This window comes from Eucalyptus grandis, chromosome 1 (genome assembly GCF_016545825.1).
Source record: "Eucalyptus grandis isolate ANBG69807.140 chromosome 1, ASM1654582v1, whole genome shotgun sequence".
NCBI classification, from domain to species: Eukaryota; Viridiplantae; Streptophyta; class Magnoliopsida; order Myrtales; family Myrtaceae; genus Eucalyptus; species Eucalyptus grandis.
This window is the reverse complement of record NC_052612.1, coordinates 30,909,267-30,935,661: the sequence shown is the minus strand read 5'-3', so window position 1 is coordinate 30,935,661 and position 26,395 is coordinate 30,909,267. Positions and strand designations below refer to the sequence as shown.

The 26,395-nt window shown below is 38.8% G+C and overlaps 1 protein-coding gene and 2 pseudogenes across 1 annotated transcript; all 3 read left to right on the top strand.

The window, feature by feature from the left end:
• Window positions 1-7,095: 7,095 nt before the first annotated feature.
• Window positions 7,096-7,572, top strand: LOC120296367 (leucine-rich repeat extensin-like protein 3). The gene has a single exon (XM_039318273.1). The coding sequence runs from the start codon at window positions 7,096-7,098 to the stop codon at window positions 7,570-7,572; it is 477 nt and encodes a 158-aa protein (XP_039174207.1).
• A 1,728-nt stretch (window positions 7,573-9,300) lies between these two features.
• LOC104431928 lies at window positions 9,301-13,874 on the top strand (annotated as a pseudogene).
• A 2,329-nt stretch (window positions 13,875-16,203) lies between these two features.
• Window positions 16,204-20,118, top strand: LOC120290420 (annotated as a pseudogene).
• Window positions 20,119-26,395: the final 6,277 nt, after the last annotated feature.

Genomic DNA, 26,395 nt, shown 5'->3' with positions numbered 1-26,395 from the left:
AAAAGTTTAAAAAACAAAAGCCAAAAATAACTTACCCTATAACAATTCTTGACAAGCAAGCTAACTCGTATATGATAAATAAAGCTGACTAATAATGTGCCTACTCCATATTGGATGCTCAGATAAGCCAATCATACCTAACGCGAGTCACCCTTATTTCAACACTCAATTATAAAAAAGAACTTTAAAAAATCGGTAAGATTTGTCTGAGCATATCTTAGCATTTCTCAAAAGCCAAAACAAAAAAAGAAGGAAAATATTTTTAAATTTTCAGATGAGGTGTCTTTCTTTCTTTGTAGTTGCTGCTTACATTTCATTAATCAACTAAAGATTCAAGATTGGCTCAATTATCGTTGTCCCACTTTTGGCCCCCACAAAAGAGAAAAGGATGGGGCGTCGGCGACTGGGTCCACGCGCGGTTAGGTGGTGGGCCTCTTTTGGGGAAGGCGGGAGTCGCAGTCAGGATCCTGAACTTTCACCCCATTCTCAGCACCCGGACTGCGACGTGTCAATCCCTCCATGTACTAGTTTCCCCTCTCCTGCTCTCCCCCACGCGCCATAGCCGGCGTTTGATGCTCAAATTCCATAATGGCTGCACTTCTCAGCTCCGAAGTTTTTTTTTTTTTTTTTTTTTTATTGGTTACTCTATTTCTACTCTACACTCGTTTATTTTTTGCTCTTGGCATATGCCTATCCCTCCTGATGTGGAGATTTGACCATCTGACAAATTCTTTTTTATAGCTCTGGGGGAGATGCAATTACATTTTCAAAGGCTTTTAGGTTAAAGTAGGTCGAGAGTTACTTTGAGGTTTGAGTATTTTTGAGGATGCGAATAGACTTTTTTTTACTTTTCGGCTTTACCCTTTTTATAGTTTCATAAAAATGGATGTGTTCTTGAAAATCCTAATGTTGCGGATGAAGGCCTTAGTCATCAGCGAGTGGCTAGCAAGGCTAGCGGGACTAGATCTAGCCACCTACCACCGATTTGGCTCGCCGGCCACTTGAGTTCCACCAGTAAAACAAGAAAAAATTCTTTATCAAATGTTTTTTTTTTCCTTTCCAAATGATATTTAAGTTAAAGTTACATTCTAACATCTTTTTAACACTTTGCCAAACATTATTTACATTTAGAAAAAAAAAAAAAAAAACCCCTTTTTTGCCTAAAATCCATTGCATGTTCCCAAAGGATTTCCCCCAAAACATCTCCAAAGGCAAGAATATTCTTAAGACGAACAAATAGTGAACTAGATCGTCATATACTCAAATGTATATGTTTGATTTGGGATAAGCGCGAAGAAAATTGAGATATGTTAGGTTTTTGCATAAGAAGATTGACACAAATTAATAGACTAACTCGTCGCTTCGCGTCGATCTCGAAGTTCCAATCAGCTTTTAAATTCGAAGCTAGGCCTAGTTGGGATGAATGCGTTAGAGGGGAGGGTGGAATTTCATAGTCTATTGTGTTAGCTTATGCAGCATGGGTCATGTGTGCTCGAGGTGTTGCATTCTGCAATCAACGTCACAATGCCCTTCTTCCAATAGGCAATGTGCCCTATTAAAATTAATTGATTCCCAGCAAGATTTGCTCTGCTTGTCTAATCAATGACACATTGCACACCATACGCATGGTGCTAAATGAGGGGCGCAAATGCCATTACCTTTGCACGGGGGACCCATAATCTAACCTATCAATCGTGTATATGATTCGAGTGCCAATTGATTATTGATTTGAACTACTCAATCGCACCACGCCTTTTTACTGATATTTCATTGGTCAGTTGAAATTGCACTACCCACCCCCATCGGGTGCAAATCCACAGTCCCCAATTATAGTCCCCTCAGCCTATCCACGAGCACGAGATGACAATATATGGGGTTCGCTATAGTTTCATCTGTACTAGATGAAAATCAAAAATCTAATCCTCCCTTGTCTCTTCGACAATCGTGTCATCTCTGCTGCCCGAGTTACCGCAACCTCTGTTTTTCCTTGTCACCTTATCGTTGCAGTAATGCCCAAAGGGTAAGTTCCATTTTCCTACTTTTGTCCTTGCAATCTTGTCCCTCTGTATTTTTCCCTCTGTTTCTGAAACTCTCTGTCTGTGCTCATTGCTGTTGCTGTTGCTGTTGGCTGAGCTTGGTGCGATGTCAAGCTCTTCCCGGGCCAAAGACGATACTGCTTTAAATCTAGCGACGACCATGGCTTGTCCATGGCTTCAAGTCTCAAGGATGAGGTCGAGATTTTACCAATGAAGAACTAGCTGTCAATATGAGAAACAACTGTGAGCTTAAAAGAAAATAAAAAGGAAAGGAAAGGCGAGGAGTCAGCCTCAACTTGGATGCACGGGGAGGTAGAGCAAATAAAAAGACTATGGAAGGTGATTAAGAGTGCGTTTGGTAATTATTCCATTCTCGGGAATAATTTTTGCTCATAAATAATTTTTTCTAATTCTGTTATCTAGATGAGTTTTTGAGTATTTGAAAGCATTTGATCCTTAAATTCTTTTTGTGACTTAAAATTTCTTTAATTTTTAATAATTTTATTATATTTTTCTTTTTTTCCTTTTCTTCTTCTTCTTATCGACCATGGTCAAGGCATGTAATCGGTTAAAGGAAGAAGAAGGAGGAGGAGAAGAAAAGGAAAAATTAAAATAAAAGAGAAAAAAAGAAAATGATTTGGTTGATCAAGATTATTAGTATTTTTGCTATTAGCATTAGTATTTTGCTCGTTATCAATAAAAATTAGTACATGTTTGGTTTTTCTGGGAACGAATCTAATGATCCTCTGCCACAATTTCTTCGTTTTCTCCCTCCTGTTGTTCCAAATCGTTTATTAATTTGTATGACCGTGAAGGAACTTTTTTACTTATTTCTTTTATTCCAATAGATTTTTTTTTTATTCTTTTCGTCTTGGGCTCGGTTATAAACTGCGTTGAAGAAAATTTTCAAAATTTTTATTTGATCTGAATTCTTCCTTGTTCGGTTTTTGGAAATGGAAATAAAGAAAGTTTGATTCTTGACTTGTTTAGAGGAACAAAGAAGTAATTTTTTTTTTTTTTTTTGGTAACTTTTTGATTCTATTCCAAATATATTCATAAGAATAAATTTCTTTTCGAGAATAAAAAAGTTACCAAAATGATTTTTGTTCCTTTTTTTTTTTGTTTAGTGGAACAAAAGAATAGAATTAAGCACAATTTGACACGTTACCAAACATGCCCTAAATAGCTTGGATGCACAACAATTGGTTGTCCTATTTATGGTTGCAGATTCATTGATGGCAATGGTTAGGGGAGGCACAAAGATTAGACTTAGAAGTGGCTAGGGGGATTTGAATTAAGTATGATGCAAATTAGAATTGAGTAGACACTTGTCACGATCTCAAAATGGATACAATAGATGGATCCACAATAGAACAATAGATATGCATCCCCTACTCAAATGCACCATACTATACTTCAATTATTTTATTGGTTGAAAGCGCATTACCTGTCATGTGTGGCAATATTGATGTGTAATTAATTCTCCAATAGAGTGGAATTATTTTGATAAGCTAATCATATTGAGATAAGATAGCGGTACATATTTTATCCTTAACACTAAGCTACATCAGCCTATTTTCTTCTTCTTAACAAACGTCGCAATTATGAGAATTGGCTAGAGATATACATCTCACAACTTTTTGTATGTAGTCATGTTGAAGAGTTGGTAAGGCATAATAAATCTTATTCTCGAACAAGAATCTCTCCAATTAATAATCTATTATTATGTCTATCATTTTATAGACCGATACACGAGAAGAAATCCACAGCAAACGGTGTAGCCTGGCAAGAACAATTTAATTCTCAGTCTCATTAAAATCCATATATTGTAATATTCTCAATAATTAATTCTTTACATATATAATGAACAGCGCCATTTAATAATAATATCTTTGTCCTTCCCAAAAAAATCTTAAATTGGACATCCATCGTGGCTGGGCGTCGAGGACAAAAAACCAAAGGAAAGCCGCGGGACCCACTGGCTCCTGCTTCACTAAATTTCATGCGACACGTTGTGGGCCCCAAAGTGCATGGTCGGTTTGAAGCTACTTGGATTCCTCTCCTATTTAATTCCCTGTCTTCTGACATTTGCTGTGTTTCTTTCTTTTTTTTATTTTCTTCTATTTATTCCTCATGCAACGAAAAAAAAAATGAAATAAAATTAAATGGAAAAAAAAAGGCCTTCCCATTCCCACTATCAATAAATAACACGGGCTAATATAAGACATGAGGCAGTTCATAATTATATAATGTGGTTAGGTTCCCTTTTCTTTAAATTTTTTTCGAGATCTGTTGTTCTGCATGGACAAACTGTAATGTTATTCATTAAATAATACATGGGTTTTCGACAAGCATGTGATATTTATGATGCGACAGGGACCACGCCGGATTTTGATCAGTCATTGGTCAAAATATTGATTAAAATTCATTTTCTTTACATATTCAAGTTGTAAGGTTTATAAATCTTTGTTACTTCCAATTTTTCTGTAAAGAAGTGAAGATTGACTTTATTATATTTCTATGTACGTGGGTTTTTGATGAAATTGAGTGCTAATTCTGTTTACAAGTTCATTCGACGATTGTAGAAAAGACAATGACGTTACAATTGAACTCGAACTTATTTTCTTTTTCTCTATTGTGATTGAACGGGAAGACGCAATCGAGTAGAATATCATGCAAAAAGTAGATAATAGGCCAAAAGTCGAGTGGTTCATAAACAACATGGAATTAGCTTTCAATATTCAATCCTATTGTAATTAATAAAATGAAGAAAGCTTTAGAGTGTATTTGATAACCATTCCGCTTTTAGAGAATAATTTCTACTCATGAATAATTTTTCTAATTGTGTACCCTATACGAGTTTTCGAGTATTTAAATATGTTTAGTAACTATTCAAAATTTATATTCCCAGAATAAAAATGTGTTTGATATGACCCTTAATTTTTTTTTATGACTTAGTTCATTTAATTTTTAAATAATTTTATTAAATTTTTCTTTCCTTTTTCCTTCTCGTCTTCTTCCTCTAGCCAGTTGCCACAGACTCTTGTCTAGTTGATTATCGACCACATGGTTGGCGATCGGCTAGAGAAAAGAAAAGAGGAAAAAAAGAAGAAAAAATGAGGAAAGGAAAAGAGAAGGAAAAAAGAAAATGGCTTGGGCTTGATTCTAGAGTTGTTCCCACGAATAAAGAAGTAACTTTTTCTTATTTCTTTATTCTATTCCAAATCTATTCCTAGGAATAAAAAAGTTATCAAATAGAATTTTGTTTATGTTTTTATTCCGTGAGAACAAAAGACTAGAATTATGTATTGTTTGGCACGTTATTAAATAGACTCTTATCAACAAAGATTTCATGTTTTTGGCTTTTATATATTTGTTTTTTTTTAAAGGTTTTGCACATTTCTTGGCGCTTCAGCTAAGGATAGAGTGCGATGTGGTTTAATCATCTGAGAAATTCCTGTTAATTAAAAAAACCATAAGGCCTTGAAGAAAGTTAATCATTGCAATTCCAGAAAGGTGCGCTTAAACTTGAAGGTGAAACTTTGGAAGCCAAAACCTTCGAAAGACACATCTCGTTGAAGCAGAGGAGGGCAAAAAGGTGGGTGCTGAATCGAAGTGAGAAGAAAGCATCACTCCAAGAATAGCCTGTCTTTCTTTCATATGGCCAAAGCAATTGAAGATGGATTATGTTTGGAGAAAGGTATTTTCATGATAGAGTTGCCGCAACTTTACTAGAGTACCACGATCGCTGTATTGTGTGGCACCCGAGATTGGTCGTGGTGATTTTAGGTTTTTCATGATTGTTGCATGTGCTCCTAACAATTTATTTCGTGACTAATTCTTTGAAAGACAGATTTTGAAACAAAAGAAGGTGAGATGACACGTATTTATTGGATTAATCGAGAATTGACTTAATGTCTTTTAAAATGTCTTCCATTTTCAAAAATGGAAAGGTTTTAGATTGAAGTCTTGGAAGAATCACATCCTTAACGTATGAAGAGTGCAAAGGCCAACAGATTCTCATGCAAGTGACCATAAAGTTTGCAGGAGTGACCAATGACCATGTACCATGAGCCAAGTGAACCTGAGCTTGATCCATCATGCATTATTCAAATGTTTTTGTTTAGGGTTAATACTTTAAAAAATCCCAAATTAGTACACTTGTGACAAATTTACCAAAAACTATTTTTTTGACCATGAAAACCTCAAACCGGTACACCCCGTGACAAATTTACCCGACTAACTATAAAAAATCATAAACCGATACATTTATGATAAATTTACCCCAAATTAATTTATTCGACCACAAAAACTCCAAATCGGTAAATTTGTGACTAATATACCCTCCAAAAATTATATTAATACCACAAAAATCACAAAAATTATAAACTATGACAAACACAGTGTAAAATCCCAAATTGATATACCGATCAATTATTACGTGTTATTTAACTTTATAATTTAACAAGAAAATTTAACTAAAACTAATAAAGGATAAATTTGTCACGAAAGTGTACCATTTTTTAGGGTAAATTTGTCACGAAGTGTACCATTTTAGGGTAAATTTGTCACAAGTGTACTTAGGTTGGGATTTTTCAAGGTATTAACCCTTTTGTTTAATGTATTTCTCTTTTCCGATATCTAGGAAACCATCTTTAAATAAGTAAATTTTAAGCCTATCAAGCACCTTACCATCGTCCCAAATGACATAAAACGCGAGCCAAGAGTCTACTGGGCGGTCCAAAAGTAGAATTATTAGCATCTCGTGGCACAGGAAATTAACCTGCCGGGTCGTGAGCCTGATTTACATGGACAAATCCGTTGATTAATCGCTAAGCTAACCGGGTCCAAGTATATTTCTCTGTTGGCTTTTGACCAAAGAATCATCTTTTTCACTTCGACAAAAATGGAAACTGAGGCTGTCCGCTGTGTGACAGCAAAGCCTGCTCCGATCCTCCTATAAGTTTCAAGAATCAACAAAGCATAAAGGGGAGTTCGAGGTGTAATTCGCTTTGCTATAAGTAGAAGCAAAGTCCTCAGACAGCATTCATGCGACACGATGGGACAAGAAAAGAGCCTGGCTCCGATCATTAGAAGGTCATTAGGGTTTGTGAAGATCATTGGTTTCATAGGACTCATCGCTGTCGCGGCAAGAGTGAATTCCGAGGATGCATTTGGAGAGCCGGCGTACGGGATTCTGTGCATAAGCGAATGCCCGACATGCCCCACCATCTGCTCGCCGCCGCCGCCTCCGCCATCGTCCAAGTCATATCCCACTCTTCCTCCCTCTCCACTATTACCGTTGCCATTGCCGTCGCCGCCACTTTCTCACTCTCCGCCTCCATATGTCTACACTAACCCGCCATTGCCTCCACTACGTTCATTGCCTCCGCCACCTACGTCGTCACCGACGCTGCCGACGCCACAGGCACCCGAAATGTATCCCGTATGGGGTCCTCCCCCTTTGCCGCCGCCTCAGCCACCCAATATATATCCCGTGTGGGGTGCTCCCTTCGCCGCCTTACAAGTCCGATAAGCCCCCGCCACCGCCGTCAAAGCCGTACTCCCTATAATTTCATCACACACTAATGTCTCCTCTCCTTTCTACTACTACTATTCCGAAAATGCTGCTTTCAAATCTTCTCTTCCTGCCTACTCATGTACCTTGTTGCTCCTCCATGTTCTTCTCCCTTTTCGGCCCTTTTGACAGGTTGGAGGTTCTTTTTTAGGGGGTGAAATCGTCTCTGTAATTATATGGCATATTGCTTTCATAATTTTCAGCTTCTTTTACAATACGGGTGAGATGGATATTTTTTCTGTACGTGTGGATTACGACTGAGCAGTATGTAAAGTACTACATTTTGATGGATGTTTTCTGATTTATTCCAATGACTGCCGTGTTGAATGGAGAAGAAGTTGCTTCTGCGACTGGCAATCGGGCACCGAGATGTCAAGAAATGATGGCTAGGGAAACTCACAACGTGCATGTATTCGCGTTAACTTTGGATGACAAATTTGCTAGATATCAATTACCAAAAAGAAGTTGTAATTTCTCTTGTGCGTCACGGCGCTTTATGTGAAAGTTAAGATAGAATATATTTAAACGCGACTGGTTATATGGGTCAAAGGCGATCGTTTCAAGTGTGAGCTGGAGTCGTTTGCTGAGGAAGCTCCTGTTACCGACGAGTGGCTTGTCCGCACTGCACGACGTAGAGTGTCCCCTTTTCAACGAGACTTGACAATAGGGGTGAGCGTGGTTCCAGTTCTAACTGGAAACCGGAGAACCGAATCGGAGGTTGCGGTTTGGTTCCCGGTTCTAAAGGAATCGGTTCCGGTTTCGGTTCCCTTTTCTGGGAACCAGAACCGAACCGTTAGGTTCCAAAGCCCCGAATCAAACCTTCAGTTCCTTTCACGCTTTCATGGTTCTCTCAGTCTCCCCCGTCCTTTGCCCCGAATCAAACCTTCAGTTGACATGACCGAGGAAGCGCAAACTGATGAGCTTCAACTTGACATGCATTGACAAGAATTTGTGACAAAAATCAATGCGTTACCACCTTCACATATACATAAATTTAAATAGGAATAAGTGCACTAAAAATTTTAAAACTTATTAGCATGTGTTATTGAGTACTAAAACTTTTAAAAAGTGCAATTCAAATCTAAAATTTATTTTGAAAGTATAATTTAGTCTACAACTTTAAAAGAAGTATACTTGAGTCATAACATTTCTCACAATAATGAAATTAAGTTCTACAACTTTTAAAAAGTGTAATCAACTTGAGGACTTGATTGAATTATTTCAACAAGTTTTAGGATTTAATTGCGTTTTGAAAGTTTTATAACTCAATTACACTTTTGTGATAAATTTTAGAATTTAATTGTATTTTTTGAATATTTTAAGAATCAGTTATACTTTTGTAACAAAATTTAGGACTTTTAATGTATTTATCCCATTTAAATACAAGTCCAAATAAATGAGCTAGACAACTTGAACAAGAATTCCAAACCCGAAAAAAAAGAAAAAACCGAACAAGAATTGACAGGCCCAACTGGGCCTATGTGTTGGGCCAAAGCCCTGATTCGACAACTTAAACAAGGATCGACAGGTCTAACTGAGCCTCCATGTTGGGCCAAAGCCCAATTTTGAGCCCACGTGAGTCGCCAGAAGAGGCCCATGAACTGCTCACGCGGCCCATGAACGGGAGCCCATCTCGCTCCTCCCAGCCCCAACCATGGCGACCAGAACCAGCAAGGCCACGGGACATCTCAAACCGGTTCGTCGCAGAGGAAGAAAGCTTCAGATCCGTCGTCAATGGAAGCTCGAACCTGAGCTGGTTCAGTCCACCCGCCGGATCGCCGTCCTCGCGCGCTAGATCCCCGTCGACGGAACCTCCTCGATTCCGAACCGCATCGTCCGAATCCCGATCCGCCGGAGCTCCGAGGAAAACCCGGGGCACAATGGAGCCGGACAACGGGGAGGAGGCGGAGGCGGTGGCGGGCCTCCTCCTCCGCTCGCCTCCGCTGCGCAGCAGCCGTACGTCTCCGAGCTCCTCTCCTTCACCCTCGACCGCCTCCACAAGGTGCCGTCTCGAATGATGATGATGATGATGATGATGATGATGACGATCTCCGGCCCGTTCGGCGCCGGACGCGATCGTTTTGATCCGCGGAAGCGGCTGATTCGTCGTGTGTGTGCTCGAAACTGCAGGAACCGGAGCTGCTCCGGGTGGATGCGGAGCGGATTCAGAGGCAAATGCAGGAAGTCGCGGTCGGCAATTACAGGGCCTTCATCGCGGCCGCCGACGCGTTGCTCGCGATCCGGGAAGAAGTTTCGTCTATCGACAAGCATCTCGAGTCTCGTAATTCTCGCTTTCTTCTGTTGATTTAGCTTCGAGTGCTGTCGAGAATTGTGCTCTATGTGCTGTGGTGACGCACGCCTGCTTCTGCACTTTCTGTTGTTTCAAATTTCAATACTTGCTCGCATCCGAAGTTTTGCATTTTTGTGGAGAAATCGAATTTTGACCAGTGTGGTGAATGGTCGTTGGGGATGATGGTGTTCTATCTGTTTGCAGATAAGTGAGATACCAAAGCTCACTTCCGGTTGCACTGAATTTGTTGAATCTGGTGAACAAATTTTGGAGAAGAGGAAGATGAATCAGACTTTGCTTGGCAATCACAGTACATTGCTTGACTTACTCGAAATTCCTCAACTCATGGACACGTATGTGTTTGCCAAATTTATAAGTCAATCATTGGTTTGATCTCATTGTGTGTGTCTCATGGGACATTTGGCGAACCGCTTAATATGTTGTCATTTAGATGGCTTGTTTGTTCTCTGGCTATGTGAGCTTTGTTAGGTTGTCATAGAGTAAAGAGTTGTCTGCATGCTGTTTCAGTTTGATCCAGTTGATTGATATGTAGATCAAAGAATTTTGAACTTATTTGTGAAGGACATGCACTATACAACCTATGGTCTTTTGTCATTTTGGGTATCTGGCGATAGGCATTTGAAAAATTGAACATGATCAGTCTTATTAGAATAATTAAAGCATCTAAGTTGGAGGTCTAGAAGCTTTGACTGGAGACTACTGCATAGTAGGATGCTATCCCAGACTATTGCCGAGAGAATTGCTGGATAGCTTAGACCAACAAAGAATTCCTCATTTCTTAAAAGCAAGGAGTCTGACATCTTAACCTTTTGGAATGGGAAGTATTTGTTGGGTATTCAATAAATTTGCAATCTGAAGACAATTTAGCCTTGCCTTCTGTGATAGCATTGGAGCTCTTCCTTTGCATGGCTTCCCTTTGGAGGGTAGTAATTACAAATTTTCTGAGGAAAGTATATGCTGATATGTGAACATTAATGATATGCCGGGAAGCACCATGAGAGAAGAAAATGAAAAAAGAAAATACCCTCTATTTTAAATCTTTTCTCCTTTCCCTTCTCACAAAAGTTTTAATTTTTCAAAACTTTCCACTAAAATTTTCATATCCTTCATTTTCCGCCATTTCCCAAGCAGAGAATTACTGGCCCTTGAGTGGCTTGCCCTGAGAAAATATTATACCTTGCCCCTTGACTAATTAGTCTTTGATAGCCACTGACTCTAAACATGCTGCAGATGTGTGAGGAATGGAAACTATGATGAAGCTCTTGATTTAGAAGCATTTGTCTGCAAACTTTCAACGATGCACCCCAAGTGAGTTTCTCTCATCACTTTGCTGTGAGTTATGCCTTAAGTATCACTTTTGTCTAATTAGCTTGCTGTGGCTTTGTGCTTCTGTCCAAGATTACCTGTGATTCAATCATTGGCAGCTGAGGTTAAGCAAACCACTCAGTCTCTTCTTTCACAGCTCCTACTGAAACTCAAGTCAAATATTCAGGTAACCTTGCCTATTTGGTATTGAGCATATCTTGCTTCACCTGGATATCTATGCATGGATTTAGCATTCTGAATTTGATTTTACCCATTTTCCTTGACAGTTACCTGAATGCCTCCGGATTATTGGATATCTACGCCGAATAGGAGTTTTTAGTGAATATGGAAATGCGGTTGCAGGTAAAACCTGTTCTGCATTTATTACGATGGGATCATTTCATGTTGCATTTAAATTTTCATGACGTCTAAAGTTTCACAAGGGGCATGTGAAACTCAGTAGATGAAATATAGTGGTTCTATTAATTCTGTTTTGCATGTTAGACAATTTACTTATATCTCACTTCTCTCTCTCTTCTTTCTTTCTTTCTTTCTTTCTTGTATTTCAGTTCTTACGATGTAGAGAGGCTTGGCTTACTGGGATTCTCGAGGACTTGGACCAGAGAAGCCCTTATGAGTACTTAAAAGGCATGATAAACTGTCATAGGATGCATCTTTTTGATGTGGTTAATCAATATCGGGCAATATTCGCTGACGATACGTCAGGAAGTGAAGAAAACTACGATGGTGGCCTCCTTTTTAACTGGGCAATGCATCAGATTACCTCGCATCTCAAAACTTTGAAAGTCATGCTACCCAAAATAACTGAAGGAGGTTCTCTATCAAATATATTGGATCAATGCATGGTGAGATATATGGTAGTTTGGTTTTATATGCATGGGCTGGCAATTCTTTATTTATTTTGTTGATAATTCTCTTACATACCTTTGTTATTTGCCTAAAAAGATAAGTAACACAAAGAACTGCTCATGAATGGTGAATTCTAGTTCTCTGCTATTCTTGATGATCTCGTGCAAATAGTCAAGTTCTATTGCATCCCAAGTTGATGATAAGTTTACTTTTGCTGCAGTACTGTGCTATGGGCCTTGGCTGGGTTGGGCTCGACTTTCTCGAGGCTTACTTCCATCACTGTTTGAAGAGTAAAATATATCTCATCTTTGTTTCCTGCTGCTTATTGGCTTTTCACTAGCTTCATGCAAAAGTTTGACTTTGGTCTACCATGCAGGGCGGTTCTTAATCTGTTCTCGAAAAATATGAGCACTGCAGTCGAAAATTTTCAGGTGCATGGATGAGTGTGATGTTTGCAAAACACACATTTAAATGTACTTATATGTTATTACTGGAGATATAGTGAAAGTATTAAGCGCAGTGATTCTCATCTTAGTTTTGTTGACCCAGTTGGTCCTGAATTCACATCGTTGGGTTCCTCTACCATCTGTTGGTTTTTCAGCCAACAGTGTCACAGAAGATGGTCAAGAGGATGTCACTCCTCCATCTCATCTGATGGAACATCCTCCTCTTGCTGTATTTGTCAATGGTGAGTGTATTTTTAGGATGGAAATATGTTTGAAGAATGTAAACAGATATTTGTAGAGGTATTCCGGGGTTTGTTGCCTGTGCTAACTTCGACTATGGTGGTTGTAGGTGTATCTGCGGCAATGAACGAACTACGCCCTTGTGCCCGATTAGCTTGAAGCATATCATTGCTCAAGAATTAATTAAGGGATTGCGAGAAGTGGCCGAGTCTCTATTAAGATATAATGCAACTCAGATACTGAGAGAAAGTCTTAATCTAGCCTTTTTCTTTCCCTTTGCCGAGCATTTATCGAGGTATTGACACTGGTGTTCATCCACCCCACTGTTCAAAAATTACTTTTGCACCTTTGGGATCTAATCTTCTTTCTTTTCCTTTTCAGGTTGTTTATCCTCATTGTGCCACTTGCTTCGGGCGATGTTATCCAGGGGGAGTGGCTCTTGTCATGGATGCGAAAGGATTGTGTGATGGACTCAGCCGTCTGTTAACAGTTTCTCCCGCAGTAGAAGTACCCAAAACCTCGACACCTGTTGTAGAAAGAACCACATCTGTGAATGGTGAATTACCCATTCTAGAGAATGGAGCTTCTCCACATTCCGAGGAGGCCCGGTCTAGCAACGTGGACGAAACAGAAAAAACAATTTTGGAGGCTGATCCAAAAGATGAATGAATAGATTGAGATCCGAGTCTCGTAAAAAAAGGTGCCTGTTGTTTTTGCAGTTCTATATTCTTTCCATTGTTTCAATATGGGTCTCACAAGTTATATGTGGTCATAGAATTAGACTTGTCCATATGTATTCAAAAGCTTCTCTTTTTGCCATGATAGAAGAAATGTAGCATGAGATGAGATTGCCTTATAGTGAACATACAGCAACTTACAGGCAATTCATGGATTCCGTCTAGCCATATTCTCTCCTTTGTTAACGTCTCATTCAGTTTTGGATTGTTTACTGGACGATGCTGGTGGAAACCAGTAACCATAAATGTCTGAGGTAGCTGAAACTGAAGAAGTATTTGAAGCCTCGTATCAGATAAGCTCCGTCTGAACCGGTTTTACTAATATGACGGGAGATTGTTGAGTTTGATTTACGGACTGATCAATTGTATGCGTTTGAGAATGAAAAACCGCATGAGTTATTTTGATGCGATGAAGCAAACTGAAAGAGGGATTGCAGTGAAAAATCCTTTGCTTTTGCTTGGTGATCATCTTAGGGTGCGTTTGGTAACGTTTCCGGTCCGGAGAATAATTTTTGAACAGAAATAATTTTTTGTGTTTCTATTCTCGAGAACCATTTCTAAGTATAAGAACACGCTTGGGGCCCCATGGTAACTTTTTTTGTTCCTCCCAATTTCTGTTCCTACCAATTTGTTCTTTATTCCTCGGAAAAAAAAAAAAGAACAGAAATCTATTTGCAACGCCTCTAACTTTTTTTTATTCCCCGTAATAGAAAAATAAACCGATAAATAGATTTGGAACAAACAAAATAAACAAACAAAATGAAAGCTTGAAAATAAGTTAGTTTTTCTTTTCTTTTCTTTTTTTTTTTTCTTTTGTTTTCTTTACTTGCTGCGGCCTTGGCTGGTTGCACCTTAACCGCACCACCTTCTAGCAGCCCGTGGCCATATTTGGCCGACCGTCGACCAAGTTGCCGTTTGATCATTGTTCTTTGCCGCCCACAGCCCATTGGCCACTGGCCGACCATCGATCGCCGTTGTCGCCGCCGATCGCCGACGACCACCATCGATTGCCGTTGTCGCGCCGATCGCCCGACGGCCGCCGTAGGACCGCTGGCAACCGCGACCGTTGCTGCCACTTGACCGCCGTTGCGATCGTCAATCGCCGTTGCTCGCTGTCGTCGTAGGACTGCCGTCGCACGATCGCCACCCATAGCCCATCGGCCGTCGCCTCCTGCGGCGAAAAGAAGGTCCAAATGAAATCCGTTGTCTCACTAATATTTTTGGGTTCCGATTTTGCCCACATGAAAACACTACCCGTTGTCTCACTTAGAACTCTAGATCTGTGCTCACCTGGTCGCCGAAGTAGAGGCCGCCTGGTTGAGGTCGAGGGTCACTGTTGTTGAGAACAGAACGAAAGCTTGCTGATTGAATATAAGGGCAAAGGATTTCGACCGCAACAAAGGAGTGAAATGAAATCCCCAAGAAACCGGAAGAGCTTAAAATTTGGAGAAATGGTGTCTTTCCTCCAAGGCTTTTAGAATCTTGGAGAGAATCGTCGAGTTCCATATGATCGATTCCGCGTTCAAAAAGAAACCCCAAACCTATTCCAAGCGATTCCTCTAACATATAGATATATAAATAGGGAGATAAATGATGTACTTACTTGATTAAGATAAAGTACTTTACAAAAAATATTGCCGAAAATTCTCAAGGGTTGTCAAAATGGAAATTGCAATCCCACTCCGCAAATCAAAATCCCGAATCAGATTATGATCCTCTAGGGTTCGGTTGGGATTCAACCGGCCACCTATCCTAACTCTCGGTGTAGATTAACTCTAGATTTTCATAAACACGTGTCTCAAATAATCGAGTTGATTGTCTCTATGATAATTTTGTGGAAGATTATTGGAAAGATTTTTGGAACAAGAAGGTCCAAATATATGAGGTCTAATTTCTCAAAGCATCTTCTCACATTATTTTCAAATTCATATTTCGAGGCACGAATGTGTGATGGTTAGGTTGACCTTGCAATAAATTTTGATAATCAAATTTTCACATACATGTTCATTTTTATATTGGCATTTTGCTAGGTCTGTCTACCTCAGTCTTGAACAATGCTAAGGGCTCGTAGGTTTTTATTAATCATTCGACTGTGCTTAGATTATCTAGAAAGTTCTTTGGTAGGTAACTTGCATGAGTGGTAACTTCCAATTGTGTTTAGATAATTGGGTTTACTCCACACAGCATATGCATCTTCCCTCCTTCACTAATGGGGCTCATTATATGAATTGTTGATGAACATCCCAATTATTCCTGCTCATATAGTCAAAGTTTAGGGCCATGTGTTCCTTCGTCCCCGATCAGAGAAATTTATCATAAATCACTCTTCTGATTGGTGATTACAAATACGAACATTACTTATGTTTTCATTTAATTGAATTTGTATGTGAATGATATTCATACCTTGTAACTCATCAATGAAATCGGAAGTAATAAATATTAGGGTTTTGGAGTTACATCAATGAAATCGGAAGTAATAAATATTAGGTTTTGGGAGAGTTTTATAGTTTGAAATTTCCAAAGGAGTAATTTGGTCTTTTCAAAATAAGAGCTTTTGTCTTGGTAAAAGCATTTTTTTTTTGCCGGTAGATGAAATTTGAGGCATACTTTTTGTATTTTTTTTCTTTTAGATAAAGATGAAAATTCGAACAAAAGTAAAAAAGAAAGATGAAAAAGCTGGGACTTCTTCTGACGACTGCACAGTGCACCGAAGCCAAACCCTGCCTCCAAACCCCCACGCCCATCAGAATCCGATCCTCACCTGCGAAGAAAACAGAGCTTTGCTTCAGGCAAGTGTCTCACCAGCCATGTCATCCGATGCCCAGGCGAGTCCAGAGCAGCAAGAACCCAACGCCAAGATCCAGATATACTCCACTTCGGCCACAGGAGTTTCCCTTTCTGGAGAGGTCTCAAACGCTCTGCCCTTCTCCTCAATCTGTGGCCTCTTTTTTTTCTGATTGGAAATGGTGCTAAAAATGCGATCTTTCTCTTCTGGGTTCCTTTTGATTCTGCAGACAAGTACGAGAGAGAGGCTAAGAAGTATTGGGATATCTTCTACAAGAGACACCAGGACAAGGTTTGCTGGCTCTGGCCATAATTCTTGTGCCTGCTTTCTGATTGAGATGGACTTTTATTTTTATTTTTTATTGTTTTTGGTCTGGTCTGAAGTTTAGATCTTTTTTGGGTGATTGATTGGTCTGCAAGTAAATTGATAGGAGCATTGGTGCTGCTTGTTAAGTTATGACTTTTTTTTTTCAAGCTGCTCAGTTCATTCTTTGTGCCCTTTTGCTGCTTTAGCTATTGTTGCTTGTTTTGTTAATGTCACCTCCCTCCCTCCCTCCTCTCTCTCCACAGTTTTTCAAAGATCGGCACTACTTGGACAAGGAATGGGGCCACTATTTCTCTGTGAGTTGAGAAAGCTTTTTTTGCTATCTGTAATTCACTTTGCAAAGTTGGAGTTTTATTGGATGGTGGAGATTTTGTTTAGTGCTTTTGATTCAACAGATTCTTGTTTTGTCAGGGAGCAGGGAAGAGGATTATTTTGGAGGTAAGCAACTGGTGCCCTGTTTATTTTCTGCACACGGCGTTACACTTATTACATACGATAAATTTTCCAATCATAAGATTACTCCATGGTTTGTATGGATAAAATCTTTCACTCTTGTGTTGGTCTGTTATGTTGAGAACTCGTCTTCATTGCAGATAAATGGTGTTTGTCGGGTCTAAATTATTGGTTGCATTAATCAAGATTGATGCTAATGGTCTGTGCAGGTTGGTTGTGGAGCTGGAAACACTATATTTCCATTGGTCGCTACATACCCAGATGTTTTTGTTCATGCCTGCGATTTCTCACCACGTGCTGTTAATTTGGTTAAGGTTTGATTTCTTCTTCTTGTCATTATCTGCCTCTTTGTTTGCTTTAAGGTCTGATCGCTGTTTTCTGAGCTCACATGCCACCTGCTGGATTGCTGGGCCGGACAATTTTTTTTTATTTTTTTTGGAGGGGGTGGGGGGTGTGAGGATCAGGTTCTTGGGAAAAATTGGATGTCAGTGCCAAATTACAAATATATGATCCCTAAACCTACATTTGCTAGCTTCTTATCATCGATAATTAAGCCCTGCTAGTTGTTCCATCCAAATATGAGTTCCAGAAGGTCTGATGTACAATTTGGATGTATATGTCATTGGATGTGGTTAAAACTTGCATTTGTTAGATTGACATAGTTCAGATACATTTGGCATTTCTTTAATGACAGGACGTTTTTTTGTTCATTACAGATGCATAAAGACTTCAAGGAAAATCAAATTAGTCCATTTGTCTGTGATTTGACCATTGATGACTTGAACCAGCAAATTCCACCATCTTCCATTGACATTGTGACCATGGTAATTAAAAGGAAGTAATGATCTTACTTAAGTACATCTTGGTAGCTTAACGAGCTGCTACTGCTATCTCATATTTTGTGCTATCAATTCAGAGTTTGCTTGGTCAGTTTGTTATGCTGTTTCACTAGCTGATTGTAAAGCAGATATTTGTGCTATCTGCAGTGTCTCCGGAGAAGATGCATCTTGTATTGCAGAATATAAGAAGGGTTCTCAAGGTACGACACCTCCCTCTTTGTAAGAATAAAACTGCTAATATGCTGATTTTAATCAGACAAAGTACTATCACTGGAGGAGATGTAACTGCAATGTACTGTTTTTGCTTCCAGCCGAAGGGCCATGTGCTGTTCCGTGATTATGCCACCGCGATCTTGCTCAGGTTGCTCTTTCAGTATAACCTTTTATTATTTAGAAATTTCTTTTCTGCTGACAATTTATTAAGTGCAGCTGCTCACCCTTTTTTTTGCTCTATCTTATGCATTTTCCTGTGTCTAACTGCTTGCTGACAGGAAAGGCTTACTTGCAAGGATCAAATGATTAGCGAGAACTTTTATGTCAGGGGTGATGGCACTGTCAGTTCCTGTGATCTGTTTGTTGATGTTATCTCTTATTTTTGTCCTCTTAATTAGCCAATCTTGATGCTCTTTTTCCTTCTTTTTCTTTTTTCTCCTCAACACAGCGTGCATTCTATTTCTCTAATGAATTCTTAGCAAGTTTATTCAAGGACAATGGATTTGATGTGAAGGAAATTGGTCTGTGTTGCAAACAAGTTGAGAATCGATCTAGGGAGTTGGTGATGAATCGGTATGTTTTAATTTTAATTTGGCTTCAGAAAATTTTCCTGTTGCTTTCGTTGGTATGACTGTTATCTTGTTGCATTTGACTTCAGACGATGGGTCCAAGCCGTATTTGTCCTTCAGATTCTGAGGACCTTTCTAGCAGCAATCATGCTAGTACTGAAGTTGACTTGCCAAGTCAAGAAAATACTGAATCCAACATATCATTGAAAGCTTCAAAGGAGCCTGTTGAGAATATTGAGGTTGATATGTCTGAGGGTGTTGCAGCTGACGTGTTTGGAATTTCATCATCTGTTGACAACGAGTTAAAGGTTTCTCTTATTGCTAATTCTATCTATATTTTCATATTATGGATCAAGAAATGAGGTATTCTGCCTCTTTTCATTGCATCTGATTTCGGGTTTTTCACCTTTGAAAGGATTTATTTGCAGACGAAGGTCTCCATATCTATTGTCTTGAACAGTGACACTAGTTTTGTTATTATTTCCTCTCAGACAATTCAGGTCAGTCTTAATGAGGAAAACTTTAGCATAAGAGTATTGTCCGGAGAGTATCAACACACATGCAAGTCGACTGGGTTGATGCTTTGGGAATCGGCCCAAATGATGGCCTCCATTCTGGCCCAAAACCCAAACATTGTTTCAGGAAAAAAGGTTTTGGAGTTGGGCTGTGGTTGTGGAGGCATCTGCTCAATGGTGGCCGTTAGATCTGCTGACCTCGTGGTAGCAACTGATGGAGATAAAAGACCATTGACCTGTTGATGCAAAACGTTGCTTCAAATATAGCTCCACCTTTCCTTGATAAATTGATTGTTAAGAGCCTGGAATGGGGAAATAGGGGCCATATAGAAGCAGTCAAAGAAGTGAACGACAAAGGTTTCAACATCATCATTGGCACCGACGTGACATATATTCCTGAAGCAATTTTGCCTCTTTTTGCCACTGCAAGAGAACTGATCTCAACCAACAGAGGCGATGAAGAGGACCAGGCATCGGCACTTATTCTCTGCCATGTTTTTTCGCCGAGTTGATGAACCATCTATACTCTCTGCTGCTTCCCGGTATGGTTTTCAACTAGTAGAGAGGTGGCCAGTGGGAATTTCTGGTAATTCATCTCAGGGAGTTGTCGGCTCTTGGTTTGCTGAAAGTGGTATTGACAAGTATACTTTTAGTAAAGCATTAAGCATCATGTATTTTCAGATTGAGTGACAATGATCTTCAGAGTTCATATTCTGTTCTTTTTTTGGGTCTTGAGAAGACATTTGTTAAAGCTGGTACCGGATTTGAGCCATCTCCCTTCTTTTATTGAATTTTGTTTAAATACATGGTTTTGCCACACGAAACAAAACCAAGGAAATTTCTTGTAATGAATAGAATATGTTCGGCTTCGAGAGCAAAATGATTCAGTTGCATTGATTCGTGTTGCTGGATTTTGCACACGTTTATGAAACTTATGGTGATGTGGCTGTATAAGTGCCAACATTTAAAACATGTGCTTTTTTAATTCTTGAGGAATTACTTTATAATTTGCCTTTTCTATACAATTTGATTTGTGTTGCTGGATTTTGGACACGTTTATGAAACTTATGATGATGTGGCTGTATAAGTGCCAACATTTAAAACATGTGCTTTTTTAATTCTTGAGGGAATTACTTTATAATTTGCCTTTTCTATACAATTTGATTTGAGTTGGACTGAGGCAAGCCTAAAGTTGCAAATGCCTCGTTTTGGAATAGAGCTATAAACAAATGCAAAGAAGTTTTAAGTAAACAAAAAGCTTCAAGCCAGAGTAACGAGCCTCGGATCAAAAGCTCTGGACAAAGTCATGAGAAGACCAGGCATCGATACAAGTTAAACCCTCTTCTTGCCTGAGGGCTCTGACCCGACTGGACATAATGGATAGATTCCTTCCATGAAAGCAATTCGATCATATACCAATACTAGTGGGAGTAGGACTTTCCGTACGTCTGGTCTCCAATTTGAAGTAATAGGTCACTCACAGAAACCCTGAAGATCTTGCGATGCATGGGCAGCTTTTCCTAGAAACATTTGAGAACATATAATGTGAAGGAAGATCATTGATTACTTATTGGTGATAGGCTTCGTTTTTTTGGCTGCTAAAATGGCATGGAATATAATACAATGTTGTAAGAAATTCACGTAACAAGCCCCGCTTAAAAGGAGCTTAGTGATTACTATTATATGTAAGGTTCTTTTGGTTTTTTCAATATAGATCCATCTAGAATGACATTGTAGGTCAAGTTCAGTATATCATATCATGTTCACCTTCGAATTCGGTCATGCACAAATCATCCTCATTGCGACAAAAGAGACCCAGGACGAATGTATAACTCCTCGGTTATGCTGAGTTGGAATTGAACTTGCTGCTTTATGTTTCCCAAGGCAAAATTGACTCCGTCAAGTTATCAACTCGGCTAACTCCTATCATACCATGGAGAATTGAAAAAGGTCGATCCAATTATATTGTCTTGTTCTTAGGATGGTCGAACTCTGTTTTAGCAAAACAGGTATTGCATTTCTTGATATTAGGAGCACTTTAATCTGCGGGGGTGACTTCTAACATTAAAAGATAAATCTGGCTACAGTCAAAAGAAACTTCTTTTGGTTACAGACAATGGAAGAAATCGGCAGAAGACTTTGACAGAGATCTCAGTTCATTCTTCACTGCAAATACGCCAACTTGTGCACCCACCGAAACATAAGAAACTAAAAACTGATCCCATGTCTTTCACTTCCACAGTTCACCAGGAGAGTTTGGCCCAAACTGTTTTGTTGCATCTGATCTGGGGATATCATCAACCTGCTTCATTTTTCAATTCAAAGATGAATTAAAAAACAAGCCCTCCGTGACTGTAAAGTACAGTTAGGTCCCGATATAATAAGTATTTTGTTAAAAAGTTGGACATGTTAAACAGGCTTAATGTAAAACTTAAAATATTTAATGCACTGACTATTCTGGTGAGATGCATAATTGATACTTTGAAAATTGAATGTTTCCTTATTAAACATGTTCAGTAGAAGGCCTGAGACCAGATTGTTCACAACATTCTTTCCTTTGTAGCATGAGAAAAAGGACAGTATCATGAACACACACCAAACTGAGCAAAAAGAACGTTGGAAATTGTGATCCATTTTCCACAAAATCTAGAAATTACTGCTTAATCATGAAGAAAAGACTTGAGATCGTGCAAACAAGCTAGACAATTGCTTGTCAAAGTTGAAGCCAACTACATGGGCAGAAAAATTTTCTAGAAGAAAAGATGAAGAGTCCAAGTTGAACTTGAAGACTTTGTGAAAAGTACCAGAGAAAATCCTAGAACAAGCTAGAGAAGTCTACATGCATGCATGGGAAACACGTTTTCATTGGCAAGCAGCTGAAAGAATGAAGCAAATTTTCTTTATCAAACTCCAGCAGTCAAGAACTTATTGAAGAAGAAAAAAGGAAGTCAAAGAGAGGCTTAGGCGGTGAAGAAGAGTCAAGAGTGGTGTCCAAGTTGAATAGAAATGTCTAAAAATCTAGAATTGTGTTGGTGAAAAACATGCGAAGATTGTCCTATGTCTAATATCGGCGGATTTTCCTATAAATAGAGCTTAGAATCATTCATGTAATGTGAGTATGAAAATCCATATCAAGATGCTCCTCCACCAACACCTGCATCAAACTATATTGTGCTGAATAAACTGTGTCCTTCAACCATCATAACTCGGACCTTGTCCCTCCTCTACAAATCATAACCTACACACACTTGCACAAATTCAAAACACAAACAATCATCCACACATACATCCAAATTTTTAACAAAGAAAATACAAAAGAACATTAGTAAAATAGAGATTGCTGCAGCCATTCTGAACAACCTCCTACAGATGGAATGGGATGGTGATGCAGCATGCAACACTAGTTAGTAACGGCCTGTGCAGTCCCAGAAGAGGTATCAGCAGTCAAAAGACACACATGTACAGGAAGCAGAAGACTTTTTGGATTAAACCAAGCGACTGATCAATTTAGACCCTCTAATTGTTTCTACTAGACCAACATATTCCCCCGGGGAACCAGTAAATATTTCTGGGATTTAACTACAAACGCTTTATGCCCGATCATTCCGGATGGCCCTTTCACTCCCCATCACATGTTTACAACCTGTGCAGTCCCAGAAGAGGCATCAGTAGTCAAAAGCATACATGTACAGGAAGCAGAAGAGTTTATGATGGCCCCTTCACTCATTCCCCATCACGTGTTTACAACTTCTCTCTCTGTGAAGTGAAAGTCGGACTTCCTAATCCTAAAAGACAACCATGAAGATTAAAACGACACAGACACAGACAGACACAGACAGACAGACACACCGACACCGACACCGACACCCACACCCGTACCCGAGAGAGAGAGAGAGAGAGAGGTGGGGTGACAGATAGAGAGTGAGCACACAGAGCTTCAAGCATGACCATGCAAGAAAATACCATGTGTGCTCACTCTCTTCTGTCACCTCCTTACCCTTCAAAGGTTCAAGAGGAACAAACGCAAGAACCATTCAACCATTGATTGCTTGCTCCCTTCCTCACTTGCACAAAGATAAAACTAAAAACCCTAATTTTGACGCTGCACTCTTAAACTCGCCCTTGTTACTGTTCCATTAGTGTACAATTAGAAGCTTTGGCTTTGTTGATGAGATGAAGAAGCTGTACACATGGGGTTTTATATAGATGGAGAAAGACGGGGAGGGAATAAATGTGGGTTCCCCTTCCCATTCTCTTCTTATTTTTTTTTATTATCATCGTCCATGAGAGAGAGAGAGAGAGAGAGAGAGAGAGAGAGAAGGAAGTCTTCATCTTTTCTGAATCTGATCTCTTTTCCAGAAAGATCAAACCAGACTCATTTACTCAGTTACCGTTTATCAATGCATCTTGTGATTCTAAATCTTATCTCCTCTCTCTCCAAATCCTAGCTACTACGACTGTATCCCTGCCTTGTGGTCTTCCTCTTACTTCATCACATCATCAGTTCACATGTATGTCTTTGGAAGCATATTCCATAACAATACCGAGAAAGATTAATGGTGAATTAATCTGAAGATTTATTTTGGTGGGTACATACCGATAGAACAGGAATTTTAGATTCTTTATCATATTTTACAGTCTATTCAAATTAGAAACTGGGCAAATCTATTGAGATTGCATGCATGTGGCACGAATTGCAGCATAATAATGAGATAGAAAACCTTTATACATTATAATATTATATTAAGCCCAACAAAAAATAGAGTAAGTAGTCAATCATCATTGTAATGACCGAAAAAAAATATCAAACATCATTGGACTTGTAGGATCTAGAAAGGACGATGGTCATGCATCATTTGTTGTCCACGCATTACAATAAAACACTGACCTAAGGCCAAACCATATGCCACAAGGCCGGATAATCTTTTGTATACTCCTCTTTGAAATGGTTTTCGTTTTTCTTTCCGTAGCATGACCCATAAAACTTCAGTTGCTACTGCCTTTAATAATTATAGAGTGCTTAAAAAAAGAAAACATTCTCAAATGATTATTGTAATTAGATCATTCACTTATTTCCTCTTTCCATTTCTCCCTAAAAGCATCTTTTCGAGACCATGCGCATGTACCACATCAAACGGTGAATTTTTACCGCTTGAAAGTGTGACCATCTTCAAGAATGTTGTACAACTTGATACATCTCTTAGCTATAGCGGCAATAATACCATGATTAATACTCAATCTTTCTTTTGCTTCCCTTTAGCAAATTATAACAAAGAGAAAGGGCAGCCCATGCAGAAAGAATGAAAGCTTCCAAATCCAAGTATACAAGTTGAAAAATCTATACTATCTAGGAAAGTTAAGTTATAGATATGTATTTATGTAAGTCATTCCACTTGGGTGATCCCAAGCTTGAATTAAGGGAGAAGGCAAGGGTTGCATTGGGTAGTTGACAATTGACACTCCTTTTTCAACGATCTAAACTCTACGAATATTATAACATAAATAATTCAATTTGTAACTAATAGGTTTGCCCAACTTAGTAAAGTATTCAAATACTAAACCACACATTTTTCTAATAATTTAAGTTTTTAAAATAATTGATAGTGGTTCACAAAAATTTTGCATAATTTTGAATAAGCAGATTATGAGTTTAAATCTTTTCAAGTTCTTCCATCTCCCTTATTATAGATTTCCACACTTTAGTCATAAACTTTTAAAACAACCATCCTGTAAAATCTCCCACGGTATTACAAAATTATGATTTGTAGGTACTGCAACTATGATGCTAGGGATGCTAGCAGTGGCCCTGCTCACTAATTTTTTTTAAAAAAATCATAAATATTAGGTAATATTTTCAAGATTTGTATACAGCCAAAAGTTTTTGTATTGCCTTGTTTTCGGTGGTTGATTTTGTTTGCTTTAAGCACTTTAAAATATGACTTTTACTTTGACATCCAACATCTAGATTTTCAGAAACATATACTTATATACAAATATGTTTCTAAAAATGTTTCTAAAACCAAAACTGTTCTCAGGGGTAGGCTTTACTTATAGTGGGTATCAAGAAAATGTGCTTGAACTATCATACAATAAATGTGCATTGAACCTCATAGCGGGTATCAAAATGGAAAGAGACCCATCTTTGGCACTCTGGGAATCACAAGATTTTCTCATCAGAATGTCCACTATATCCTTTGAATGGCTATTGCAAGAAAGATGCAACGTAAGGAATCGGATGTTCCCTTTCTGAAGGAACAACACGAGGCTATTGGGATACGTGGGGAGCAGAAAACAATAAACCAAAACATCCCTAACGTTGATCCGTCCCCACCTTCTTCTATAAAGGGAAAAGGGTCCAATCCCTTTGTTCAAGTCGACATATATTATGCGGCGCAGAATAAAGCGGCTCGTAGTATATATGCCTTCTGATAATTAAATGATTAACTCGTTTGGGAAATATAAAGCGTAAGAATCTTTGACATTGTTCCTACCGATCACAGCCAACGCGTGGCTTTTTGTGGGACGTTTTGTCTTTCCTAAATTCCCCACACATCCTGAGCATCGGTTTTGTCCTCAGGATTTTATGCTTAAAGTAGTAAAGTTAAGAATTTAGGTGATCAAACACTCACTAGGCTTTATTGCATCCTTTCTTCCATCCGACTTTGGTACAATAGATTTACCAATTAAGAGATGTTGCATCATTTTTTTCTTTTGAAATTTATTTTGTCTCACTCCAATTACCTTCAATAGTTTCATGAGCAACCGTTGGGAAAATTCAACATTTATACTTTTCAAAACAAGAGATTATGGTCATCTTTTATCTTGACCGTTTTTCCATCTAACTAGATTAAGATGGTCACTTACAAACATTGATAACAAGTATGAAACAAGTCCCTATCTGTTTTAAAAATTCATTTGAACTATCATATTCTTTTGATGATAATAAGTGGCACTAGAGTATACGACTCATCAGATTTTTGTACCATATGGCAGGAACTGATTTTTCTGCTATAATGGTGACCGCAATAAATTATTATCGATCTTCAATAAATGCTTGCGTCACTTGATAAACAGCGCTCATATAAATATACTTTACACTAATAGTTGATACGAATTGCAAATCCCCATTGAGACACACTAAAGCAACTTCCCTCTAGCAAAGTGGATAAAAGGA